At 38.1% G+C, this 13219-nt stretch overlaps 1 protein-coding gene across 4 annotated transcripts in view; it reads left to right on the top strand.

Annotated features, from left to right (window-relative positions):
• Positions 1–326: 326 nt before the first annotated feature.
• The window catches only part of LOC103514536 (cilia- and flagella-associated protein 100-like), a 16990-nt gene continuing 4097 nt past the window's right edge, over positions 327–13219 (top strand). The window contains exons 1-3 of one of the 4 annotated variants that reach the window (XM_026827481.1): positions 327–424; positions 6283–6588; positions 7562–7866. In XM_026827481.1, coding sequence (XP_026683282.1) covers positions 342–424; positions 6283–6588; positions 7562–7866 — 694 coding nt within the window. In that variant the 5' untranslated portion in view covers positions 327–341. Of the gene's footprint in view, positions 425–1643; positions 2553–2726; positions 2750–4169; positions 4218–6282; positions 6589–7561; positions 7867–13219 lie in introns of those variants that run through there. The other 3 variants (XM_017446271.2, XM_008479431.3, XM_026827482.1) reach the window with 3 other exon arrangements.

Raw genomic sequence — 13219 nt, 5'->3', positions numbered from 1 at the left:
AACATCGTTCTACGCTTACCAATTTAGTTTCCTTTTCTCAATTTATAGCTGAATCTCTGGAAAGGAGATGTCAAGCGGATTGCATATAGGTACACCGATTTTTCCAAGGTGTACGATAGAATTAATCATAACATCCTGATCTCGAATTATCAGCCTTGGGAATATCGGGGTATTTGCTCCAATGGATCCGCAGCTTTTTGTCAGAGCGGGTTCAGATTGTAAAAGTGGGAAATACCTTATCAGACCCTATCTATATACAATCTGGTTGTATTCAAGGAGGACACACTTCTGGGCTTTTATTTTCCTTGTTCACAAATGACATTGCTGAAGTGTTCCCCAACATGTCCTTCTGGATGTTTGCGGACGACTTGAAAGTCGCGAAATGTGTCAGAGGGCAGGCGGATGTGGACGCAATGCAGGAAATGTTAGTACGCCTCTATCGCTGGTGTTCAGATAATAGAATGCAGTTAAACATTAAAAAATGCTCTGTAATGACATACCATAGAATCAAATCACCAATCTTGGCACACTACAGAATCGATGGACAGTTGTTGGCCCGACGTGACGTAGTGAGTGATCTGGGGGTCACGTTCGAGAAAGATCTGGGATTCATATCTCATATTAATTAATAACATCAAACCTAAAGCTCTTAAGATGCTTGGCTTCATCTATCGGAATACCAGAGATTTCTCGAGAGAGGCTCCCCTGAAAACTCTATCCCCACAAAAAATACCACTTCGTGAATACTCCCCGATGTCAACAAATTTCCCTTTTATTTGTGAACCATTAACAAGTAAGCATGTGAATAGTTGATCCCATGAGATTTTTCACCACAAGAGCCAAGAAAGACTTTAGAGCCAATTTTACACGTTTGACAAAAAATCAAAATGGCCCCAGATTTCTATGCTTTAAGTTCTATAGTGGTATGTCTATAGTGGTATGGTAGTGACGTTCTGTTCAACAGCGAACCATCAGGTTGTAAGGGCCGCTGTGTCATGTTTATGTCTGTGGCTTGACAAGCTGGTCTGCTCCCTGTTTAACGTCCCCCAGCCAGACGCAGTTGAGAAGTTGCGGGTTCGATACTCCCCAGTGTCAACAAATTTCCCTTTTATTACATTTTTTTTTTACTTTCTATTTCTCAATTTTGTACCCCGCCTTTTATTCACTTCATAATTTGTGTGCTCCTCCTTCACGTAGTACCTACCTTTCTTTCCCCTCATTGCACTCGTCTTTCCTCTAATCTCACTTCTGCTTCACTGCATTGGCGGCGTGCCATCGATTTAATTTTAAAACATTGTGTTGAGAAATTGAATCGTGTGAAAAGGGCCTTTAGTACACAGCCTTTTACTTTCTATTTCTTTTCAAATACCTACGTATTCTGCAAATGTAATAGAAAGTCGTGTGATGTTCACACCAGATTTTTTTTTTCTTTTCAAATACCTACGTATTCTGCAAATGTAATAGAAAGTCGTGTGATGTTCACACCAGATTTTTCCCATTTAAACCTGTAGTACGTTACGTACAGACCATGGGCTAAAAATTACTTTGATTGAATTTGTATCTAATATCTTGTATTTTGGGTACAAAAATTGGTTATTGTAATATGTTCTAATGTTTAAAGATTTTAGTTTTTTTGATTGAATTTGTATCTAATATCTTGTATTTTGGGTACAAAAATTGGTTATTGTAATATGTTCTAATGTTTAAAGATTTTAGTTTTTTTAGAGGATTATCAGTCTCAAAGGAGGTTTTATTTCCTGATAATCGAGTTTTCCTAGTTTTGTAATTTTATTTGTATTTTCTTGTCCGTATTTTCAGAAATTTGAGATTTCCTAGATTACTTAGATTATATTCTGTTTAAGTTATTCTGATCTCCTAGTTATGTAGGTACCTATCGTTTTGTTAATAAGAGATAATAGTAGGTACTAATTGTGTTATAACATTTTAAGATGGTCATTATCTGTTTGTACTTAGCAAAATCTGCATTTTTAATCGGGAAAAAATGTTGATTGAATAGTTACGGGGGATTTCAAATGTAAAGATTGGAGTTATCTTTTGATAGACTTGTTTGATTTCAATGTTCTTATTTTTCCCTTGTAGCCCAGATTTTTCTCTATCTTTTGATGTATAATATGTTAATGTAACTTATGTTTTTCTATTTTTCCTAGATTTTTTTGTGTTTTAAAATTGTGTTTTTTTTTTCTAGGGAAAATATTTTAGTCTGGGGTCTCAAATATTTTGGTGGGAGGATGTTGAGAAATTGAATCGTGTGAAAAGGGCCTTTAGTACACAGCCATTGGAGTGAGTCGACTCGCGGCAAGATGCGGGAAATTTTGAATTTGGTTTGAGGAGAAGTTAAAAATGTGCTATAAGAAACTTAGTAGAATAAGATCTAAAGTTAGTAAAAGTTTGCTGAAATGATTAAATAAAGACATTCTCGTCCAGTTTCTATGTTGTAAAAGTAACTCAAGTGTTTTCCATATTCCCTCTTGAAGATCCTGAGGACTTCAGTATTTTAATTGTTAATTGTGGGCAGAAATTCCCACACATTGGTTTGTACAATAATTATGTAAACTTATAAGATGTTCTAATATATGTACCTATGTCCGGCTGGATGTCGGGAAAACAAAATAAAATACCGTAATATTTGAATAATTTAGAAATATCCATGATTATTCGAAATAAAATAATCCAGCCCGATTTGATTTTGGTTTTGCTGAGTACGAGACAGGGTACACAACATGCTATGGTATATATACTTATAAGATTATGTAGGTACATAGGTATTGGTACCAGGCTCTAGTCTAGAGTCTAGCTAGATATGGGGAAAACTTTTATTTTATAAACAACTCGGAAGTTGCCATAGGTTACTCGTAACCAGAGATGTACCTAGGTAGTACAATCAACGAATCCCGAATAAGGTCTATACAGTGAGTGGAAAGACAGCCAAGAACTAACTTCAGGACCTTGTTAGCGGTCATTAGGCGATTTTCAATCTAAAAATCCCTGCGTCTAGCAGGTGAGCCAAAGCTTTTACGGTATTTTTTTTTTTTTTAGTTTTCCGCTTGTATAACTCGAACCAAGGCTATTTTCGATAATCAGGGTCGAAATCTGAAATCTCAATTTTGAGTCTTAATTTCGAGCTGAATAATTAAAGTGACCTTCCTACCTTTGAGATTTTTTTATATATATATTATATATATTATTATCTTTATATTATAAATAGGTATTTTCCCCTCATTGCACTCGTCTTTCCTCTAATCTCACTTCTGCTTCACTGCATTGGCGGCGTGCCATCGATTTAATTTTAAATTTCTAGGTGTTGTGGTTCTCGAGATAGAGCGATCAGTGTGTGAAATGTGAATGAGTGAATGGATCTCGTTCTTATAATATAAGATAACAATACTTCAATCATCAATACACATCAAGGCAGCTCCATCATCAAAAGCATAAGGCTTATGGCTTAACAATCTGCCTTGTTCCTCTTAATCTTAATGAGACAGCTTTCAGTCCTCACTCTTACCCAGCTCAGCACATGCCCATACATTTTTTCCACTTTTCGCTCAAAACTAATGCAATTCTCTTCAAAATACTATGGAATTCCAAATGAAGGGCCCCGACAGTTGAACAAACCAGAGGTGTGAAGGACGCCCTCAAATCCTCCGCAGCAGTGTTGTACTTCAAATGTTTTTCTTGAGCATGCCTCTTCGCGATTGTATTCCAAGTTTGAGAAGAGTAGGACAGAGCGTCAGCATTCACATTGCGATTGTCAAAAAACGCTGTCCCACCTGCTTCCCAAACACCATTGATTTTGAAATCAGCAATAAGGGCTGGATTTGTACTTGAGAAATCTCTCACGATTGGTTCTTTCACAATGCTTCCCAAACACCATTGATTTTGAAATCAGCAATAAGGGCTGGATTTGTACTTGAGAAATCTCTCACGATTGGTTCTTTCACAATTTATTCCATTCCATGCGTAGCTAGCCATCATTATGCATTCACCTCTCTCAGGTAGTCGTGACCATGTTTTACTAATCCACCCTTTTTACAATTCAAAGGATGAGTAACACTCATCTCACCACCACAACCATCACAATATGTCGGGAGTCCTTTTAACCCATGATTGTATCGCAATGCAAGTGCATCCCTGAACTGAACGGGTGATAAATCGGTATAACATTCAACCATTGGGACGATTTCCCCTCAACAACACGAGTAAGTACACGTTGTTTGGCAGGAGAGGAGGTAATCATGAGAGAATTCTTTGTTTTTCTTGGTATAGATAGTAATAGTGCTTATTTATACTGCTCGCATAGGACTGAAAAGTCCCTTTACTCCAGCAGTAGGCTACTACTATTATTGTGGTCAAATTCTCAAATTATATTGAGGATAAAATTCCATACCTCGGCTGGGATTTAACCCACGCCCTCCTGTTTACCAGGCGAGCGCCTTGACCACTACACCACCGAGGTAGGTATTCAGTTTCTTTTCTGACTAGTTCAGTGTTGATGGCATTTTTTACACATTGATTATGTTCTTGTAAATTCAATTGTTGTAACAATTTGGTAAAAATCGGATAATCACCCATCCAGATATTAACCAAAGTAATTGGACTTACAGTTGAGAAGTTGCGGGTTCGATACTCCCCTGTGTCAACAAATTTCCCTTTTATTACATTTTACTTTCTATTACTACAGTATAGCGAGCTATACTAGTAATGAAAGTATTGCAATCGGTCCAAATTTTCAAAATCGGGAAATGGTTGGAAATATCCGTTTTGGGGTCCCCTGATTCCAAAAAAGTGGTTTTTAGCCCATGGTCTGTACGTAACGTACGAACGTACGTACTACAGGTTACTACAAGTTGCGGGTTCGATACTTCCCTGTGTCAACAAATTTCCCTTTTATTCGTGAACCGTTACCAAATAAGCAAGTGAATAGTTAATCCCATGTGATTTTTCACGCCGAATCGAATGGTGCTACTTTTAGCACTCTCTGACAGTCTGACTTACAGTTGGAAGTTGCGGCTTCGATACTTCCCTGTGTCAACAAAGTTCCCTTTTATTCGTGAACCATTAACAAGTAAACATGTGAACAGTGTTGATCCCATGTAATTTTTCACGCCGAATCGAATGGTGAAACTTTTAGAACTGTCGTTTTCCAAGGTCTTTTATTTGGTCTGTTAAAGGTTGGCAAACTAAAAACATAAACGAAACTCAAAATGTTGGTCGAGAGCCGAACATTATTTTCTCTCGAAGGAGGAGGAGGAAGAGAAGAGGACAAAGATGAAGGAGGAGGAGGAAGAGAAGAGGACAAAGATGAAGGAGGAGGAAGAGAAGAGGACAAAAATGAAGGAGGAGGAGGAGGAAGAGAAGAGGACAAAGATGAAGGAGGAGGAATATCTCAAGAACGGTTTGTCGTAGAGAAATGAAATTTGGTATGCTATCCCGGTATGGTCTAAGGACGCGACTGTAACAATTTGGTAAAAATCGGATTGTCACCCATCCTGATATTAACCAAAGTCATTTTTGCTTAACCCTTATTTCGTATAAACGGTAAGAGACATCGAAAACATTTGGTCATTCGGATGTGAGTATTCTAATCAATGTGATTTTTCACGCCGAATCGAATGGTGCTACTTTTAGTACTGTCTGACTTACGGTTGAGAAGTTGCGGGTTCGATACTTCCCTGTGTTGACAAATTTCCCTTTTATTCGTGAACTATTTGACTGAACGTCCAAGTTTTTATTAGATTTGCCCGTATGTTTGATCCACGATAACTCTCTAGAACGGAATTTTTCTCATTAGGTTATTTTCTCTCCCGCAGTCTCTGCACTCTGTGTATTTCTTATGGAGATTTTAGCGATCAAAAATTGATCATATCTCAGGATCAGTTTACAGTTTAGATGTTCGCAAAATCCTTTCTTATTGCACACCTAGACCATAAAAGGAATATTCCTAACAAATTTCAGCTTTCTAGGTGTTGTGGTTCAGGAGATAGAGCGATCATCAGTGTGTGAAAATTGTGAAATGTGAATGGTTCTTGCTTTTATAATATAAGATTTCAAAGTTGACCCCTAGGGTTGCCCCTGGGGGGTGCTCGCAAATTTCAAGTACATACCTCCCAGAATTATTGACCATAATAAAGGGCTACAGGCAAAATTTCAACTCCCTAGATATGTTGAAGGTTGGCCTGGGACTTTATGAACACAGTGTATGTTTCTATGGTCCATATTTATAAGCCCCGAGCCAGAATGCTACTTGAAATTTCTATTTCACAGGTTGTGCTGCTTCAGCTTCTTCCTAGAATCCATGAACCAGAAATCTTCTAAGGTAGAAAAGCTCGACTGGGATCGATCTCAACTGAGTCAAATTCTCTGCACAATACAACATAATGAGAAGCGATCAGTACGACATGGACATTTTCATTCCACGGGGAGTAGACGTGAAGACCAAGACACAGTAGAGAAGTTAGCATCACGCGTGTACTTTGCAGATCGCTACAAGTATGGGACAGGGGAGAGCTTTCAAAACAACCAGGGACGCCCATTTCAGCTGCCGCGTATTCAAAATAATAACACATACAAGTGAGTACCTACAAAGAGTCATCAGATCTTGTTAGTTTTTCGTTGGGTGACGATCGTCTATGAGCACTTAGTACTTACCTATATTATTGGACCAGTGGGGTAGACCTAAAAAACTGATTACACAAAATTCAACTAATTGGCCATAAGGAGTGCGAAAATTAGCTGACTGACCAGAAAGCAATATGCAAAACGGCGGTTTACATCGTTTGGCGAAAGAAAAATTTGGAATGGTGGAGTATATCACCGCTCCTATTTATCCTAGTGATGGACCAAATACAGAAGAAAGTAGAAAATTCTATAGGTAAAGAGAAGATGAAACTGATGTTGTTTGCAGACGACATAGCCTTGTATGGACAAATGAATGAAGTACAACACCAGATTGAAGTTTGGACTCGAAATGCTAAGAAGTATGGACTTATTTTTAGTCAAGAGAAGAGCGAAATTTTGGTTTTAAGTAGAGATGATCGACCTGAAGGAGAGATTGAGATGGATGGAAAACAACTACCTGCACTTTCGGGATCATAAAACTCAACTGATTGGCAATAAGGAGTACGAAAATTAGCTGACTGACCTCTAGGCAATATGCAAAACGTACCACGACTTTTCCGAATTTTTCTTTCGCCAAACGATGTAAACCGCCGTTTTGCATATTGTCTAGAGGTCAGTCAGCTAATGTTCGTACTCCTTATTGCCAATCAGTTGAGTTTTATGATCCCGAAAGTGCAGGTTTTTCCTGTACTACTGGAAAATGGTACGACTTTTCCGAATTTTTCGTTCGCCAAACGATGTAAACTGCCGTTTTGCTGCTTTCTGGTCAGTCAGCTAATTTTCGCACTCCTTATGGCCAATCAGTTGAATTTTGTGTAATCAGTTTTTTAGGTATACCCGACCATTGTGTTTTATAAATAATCAAAAGCGAGGAAAGAATGTCGAAAACTATAGCATTGAAATGTTTTACTTCTCTCCTTCACAGGTACGAGCAAACAGTGTGGCGTCATACTTCACAAGACATCACCTTGCCGGGCACCATATATTCATTTCCACAACCACCCAGTAAGAAGCACACGCTCAACACCATTCAGACAGCTAACATTCTGCAAGATCTGAACCTTTTCCATAATCCACAAGAGGAGAAAACTTTCACAAAATTGCCCAAACAAATCCTTGATGTGGACCCAGAGTTTTTCAAAATTATTCAAGGCCGCAGAATCAAGAGCAAGTTTGACTCCAACTATGTGTCCAATGTTAGACGAGTGCTACTCACCAAATTAAGAATAGGTGAGAACCCCTGGGAATGATATTATTTGACTGAACGTCCAAGTTTTTATTAGATTTGCCCGTATGTTTGATCCACGATAACTCTCTAGAACGGAATTTTTCTCATTAGGTATTACATTTTGGACCTGATCGGACCATTTTCTCTCAATTCAATTCAATTCAATTATTTATTTATTGAAACATAATAATAGATATACAAAGGTGTTTTTCCCAAGTCAATATTGACTTCTAAGAAATCTCCCCCCCATATTTCCTGAGAAAGGAACCCAAGTGAGGTCTACAGTTCACTAGACTACTAATAAAATACTTACCTCACTCGTACTCTCGTAGACCATAGGAACTTCTGCAGGGTGCGTCAGAAAAACACTGACAACGGCTCAAGATAGGTAGATCTCATCATTTCCAACAAGGTTCTGTGGGTCATTTTCCCAACTTCGGCTTCGTTTCCGAGAAATGTCCAAAAAACCACCTTTTAAAAAAATTCAGACCTTGTGTCACAACTTTTTCATTTAAATCGATGAACTGTTTTTGTTAAAACCACGAGCCAGAACACAAAATTTTGATCCGAATAGACCTAATCTCCGATTTCCAAAGTTCAGGTTTGATGTGTTTTTTGAAGAATTGAAGACGAAAAAGATTTACCTTGTTTTGTCCGATTTTTACGTTACGAAACAAGCGGTTTTTGTCCGGAGAAATTTTGGAGCACAAGTCTCCATCTTTCAGGAAAACTTGCGCTTTATTCAAGGATCAGAATAAGACCTTTTTTGCTTTTTTACCTCACGTCTTTCCCAGCGAAACAACCACTCAACTACCTGAAAAACATTCACGAGGCTAGAAAACTACTGACCGTGTGTGGGTACCTTTGCAATGTTGTATTTTTTTTTTTTTGTTTTAATTCAAAGAGGTTTGACAGAGGGAGCTGTAACTGCTATGGTCTTATCGTACCGAAATAGAAGAGAGAAGGAAGACAAATTTTAAAGAGGTTTGACAGAGGGAACTGTAACTGCTATGGTCTTATCGTCCCGAAATCGAAGAGAGAAGGAAGCCAGGTGTAAGGGGTTTGACAGAGGGAACTGTAACTGCTATGGTCTTATCGTCCCGAAATCGAAGAGAGAAGGAAGCCAGGTGGAGAAAGCCAGCCGTTCCGAGAACGAACATTATCCCAGCAGGATAAAATCCGCCCCGGGCGGGAATCGAACCCGCGGCGTAGCGCTTACAAGGCAGACGCACTACCAACTAAGCTAACTAGGCTGGCATGTTGTAGAAGACGCGAGGGCTGTGAAAATCAATTCAATTTTTCCGCTGGAAAAAGATTTATTTCAACCAATCAGAGGAAAACTTTTTCCAAAGAAAATTGTAAACAACATCGCTAGAGCAAAGAATTGCTGGAAAAAGATTTATTTCAACCAATCAGAGGAAAACTTTTTCCAAAGAAAATTGTAAACAACATCGCTAGAGCAAAGAATTCAATCTGTGGCTGGCTTCACAATAATAATTAACGCTTATTGAAGTTATTCGTAGCATTCCAGATCCCCGAAGACATCTACAATTATTCTACACACGGTCAGTAGTTTTCTAGCATCAAGTGTGTTTTACAGGTAGTCAAGTGGTTATTTCTCCGGGAAGGACGTGAGTTAAGAAGGCAAAAAAGGCCTCATTCTGATCCTTGAATAAAGCGCAAGTTTTCCTGAAAGATGGAGACTTGTGCTCCAAAATTTCTTCGGACAAAACCGCGTGTTTCGAAACGTAAAAATCGGACATAACAACGTAAATATTTTTCGAGCTTGAAAAAACACATCAAACCTGAACTTTGGAAATCGGAGATTTAGATCTACTCGGATTAAAATTTTTAGCTCTGGCTCGTGGTTTTAACAAAAACAGTTTATCAGTTACAATGACAAAGTTATGACCTAAAAACTGACACAAGGTCTGCATTTTTTTTTTTTTTTTAAGTTGGATTTTTGGACATTTCTCGGAAACGAAGCCGAAGTTAGGAAAATGACCCACAGAACCTTGTTGGAAATGATGTGGCTCGTGGTTTTAACAAAAACAGTTTATCAGTTACAATGACAAAGTTATGACCTAAAAACTGACACAAGGTCTGCATTTTTTTTTTAAGTTGGATTTTTGGACATTTCTCGGAAACGAAGCCGAAGTTAGGAAAATGACCCACAGAACCTTGTTGGAAATGATAAGATCTACGTACCCTGAGCCGTTGTCAGTGTTTTTCTGGCGCACCCTGTATACTTGTTTTAAGTTTCCGGTCTGAAGTGATACACTTCTTGTTTTAAGTTTTACGTTTACGCCATCATCTAGTGACCAAACTGCATAGATCCTGAAAGTCCGTTAAAATCAGTTGGAGATTTTTAGTGCCTATTTTCATTCTATGTACTCTATTATACAGGGTGCGGCAAAAGTCCGGCAGAGGTCAAATATCTCCCGTTTGGCTTTAGGAAAGGCCGTAAGAGTTCTGAACAGAGGAAGGCCGTAAGAGTTCTGAATGGTCTGGGGTACAGAGACTCATGTAAACATGTTTTCATTGAACAAAAAATTCTGACGTTCCCTTGCCTTTACCTCTATCAATGTCTAATATATGCAAAACAAAATGTGGAAGAATGGCAGAGTGGGAATGATGTTCATCAACATGATACAAGAGCCAAGAAAGACTTTAGAGCCAATTTTACACGTACGAGAGGTTACCTAAGAAAGTTTATGATATGGAAATGGAAGGTACAAGACCTAAGGGAAGACCAAGATATCGTTATGGAGACACTATCAAGTTTGATGTTGGGAAGAAACAAGGAAACTGGGAAGATATAAAGGCTAACCAAAGGTATAGCAATAGAGTCTGGTGGAGGGGCTTTGTTCATCGACCTGTCCTATAGGATAGAACGATAATGGTTATGTATGTATGTATGAAATCGTCAATCCACGATTCAGCTCTTATAGCAGGTGTTCAAAGTGACGGCCTCCTTCAATCTCACAGTAGCCAATCCGTTCGTAAACTAAGAACCTCAATCAACTAAGGATGAACATTGTAAATGAAATGATATTCATTACTCCAGACACCTTATGAAATGTCAAAGATGCTGTTTACGAACGGATTGGCTACTGTGAGATTGAAGGAGGCCGTCACTTTGAACACCTGCTATAAGAGCTGAATCGTGGATTGACGATTTGAAACTTTGAGCCCCCTTGAAGCCGCCCGTGATGTTGCATCTTTTGAAATTAAAAAAATCTGGTGTGAACATCACACGACTTTCCTTATTCTATTGTATTTGAGATGATGCTTATTTGAGTGTTCTCTTACCCTAACTTTTACAATATCTCTAACCGTTTTGTCGCTATAGCTGAAAACCGCCAGAAAACGGTCGAAATCTGTCAAAAGCGGTCAAAATACCGCTAAGCGCAGCAACCATCTCAACCAAACGTTTTGTGTTGCATCCTTGTCACATTTGTGAACTACATACCAAATTTTCAAGTCTCTAGCTTATACCGTTCCCGAGATATTGTTAAATTGCACCGAAAACCGCCAAAAAGCGGTAAAATGCTGCCAACCGTTGCACCGGTCTTAACCAAAAGTTTCGTGTCGCATCCTTGTCACATTTGACAGCTACATACCAAATTTCAAGTCTCTAGCTCTTACCGTTCTCGAGATATTTTGTTTACAGACAGACACACACACACGGACCACTGGCTGAAACTTTAGATTTAGGCTCTAGGGACTTCAAAACGTGTTTTGACACTAAAAAATGACCATCGAAAATTTGACCCGATTACATTACTTTCCTTCCTATAGGATAAGGAAAGTAAAAAATTAAACCGAGGAAGTCAATCAGATGAGATTCTAACAGGTTTGTTGGGTCCTAATCAATGTTTTTCCTTCCCAACTGTCTTTTATTAAAACGGTCGCCATTTAAAAACGACAAATGCTAGATGTTAAATAAATAAAAATTTTCCGAGTGGATGCCCTTCGCACTCAACCTTCGCTATTGATATAGCATAAGGAAATTTGGACTAGTCTAAGTCTACTCCCTGTTTATAGTCCCCTAGCTATACGCTGATTTACTCTCTGTTTATAGTCCCTCAGCCAGACTAATATAATAATAATATTGAATATTAAAATGAAATCTAAATTGAATGAAACGTGCCATTTACTGATGTTCTAACGAGAAGAGATTAGTATACATACATACCTCCCAGGTAAGAAAAAGAAATAAAAACACGAATTACTAATTCAGAAACCAGTAGGTAAAGGTAGGTACTTTATTTTTCTAATCACATCATACGAATAAAAAATGTAAAAATAGCTATGTTCAAATTAAGTTGTCATACAGGTACTTAATGTGGTAAAAATATTTAAGTAAGGTAACGTAAAATATTGCAAAATCTTAAATAGTAACGGTAAAATAATAAATACTTAAATACGAAACTTATTTTTTCGACCAAAAATTTCTATCTTAAAATACTTCCCGTGTAACGAGGAATCATATAAAATATGAAAAAATTGGATTTTTTTTTTCGAAAAAGCAACATTGATTTTGGTTGGTATCTGGATGAGTGACTGTCCGATTTTTACCAAATTGTTACAGTCGCGTCCTTGGACCATACCGGTACATCATACCAAAATTTCATCGCTCTAGGACAAACCGTTCCACCTTTTCCCATTAACATTAATTAAAACTTGTAGTACGTACGTACAGACTATGAGCTAAACACTTTTTTGTTCTACTTTTTCCCATTTAAACCTGTAGTACGTACGTACGTAACGTACAGACCATGGGCTAAAAACCACTTTTTTGAATCAGGGTCCCAAAACGGATATTTCCAACCATTTCCCGATTTTGAAAATTTGGACCGATTGCAATACTTTCATTACTAGTATAGCTCGCTATACTGTAGTAACAGAAAGTAAAACTGAATGTTTGTGTGTGTGTTTGTTTGAACTTTATGTCCGGCCAAACCGCTCATACGATTGCTATAAAACTTTAAACAAACAAAACAAAACGGGAATGAAGATCTTTGGACTTAATCCTACAAAAAATCTTCTTCTCACAATAGAACAGTTGCGCTTACTTGAGTGATGTTTCAAAGTCAAAGAGCAAGAAAAATGAGGAACAACGGAATTTTTCTTTTTCTTCTACGACTTCTAGATAGCGAGATAAATCGATTTAAAAAATACCGGTAAATCGTGAAGATTGACGTCACGGCATACGCTCCCGTAGGCGATGACGTCATAATTCATGACTCCCGCTTATAGGCTACTTTCCGGTTCGTTTTTGTTAAGCTACGCCGAGCAAGACCACTAAATGGATGAGTGACATGAACGGCCATGCCTTAAGGATTTCGGCTA

The sequence above is a fragment of the Diaphorina citri genome, unplaced genomic scaffold, assembly GCF_000475195.1.
Source record: "Diaphorina citri unplaced genomic scaffold, Diaci psyllid genome assembly version 1.1 scaffold1164, whole genome shotgun sequence".
In the NCBI taxonomy this organism is placed as follows: Eukaryota; Metazoa; Arthropoda; class Insecta; order Hemiptera; family Psyllidae; genus Diaphorina; species Diaphorina citri.
The sequence above is the reverse complement of the archived record's forward strand: the minus strand, read 5'-3'. Positions and strand labels throughout refer to the sequence as shown.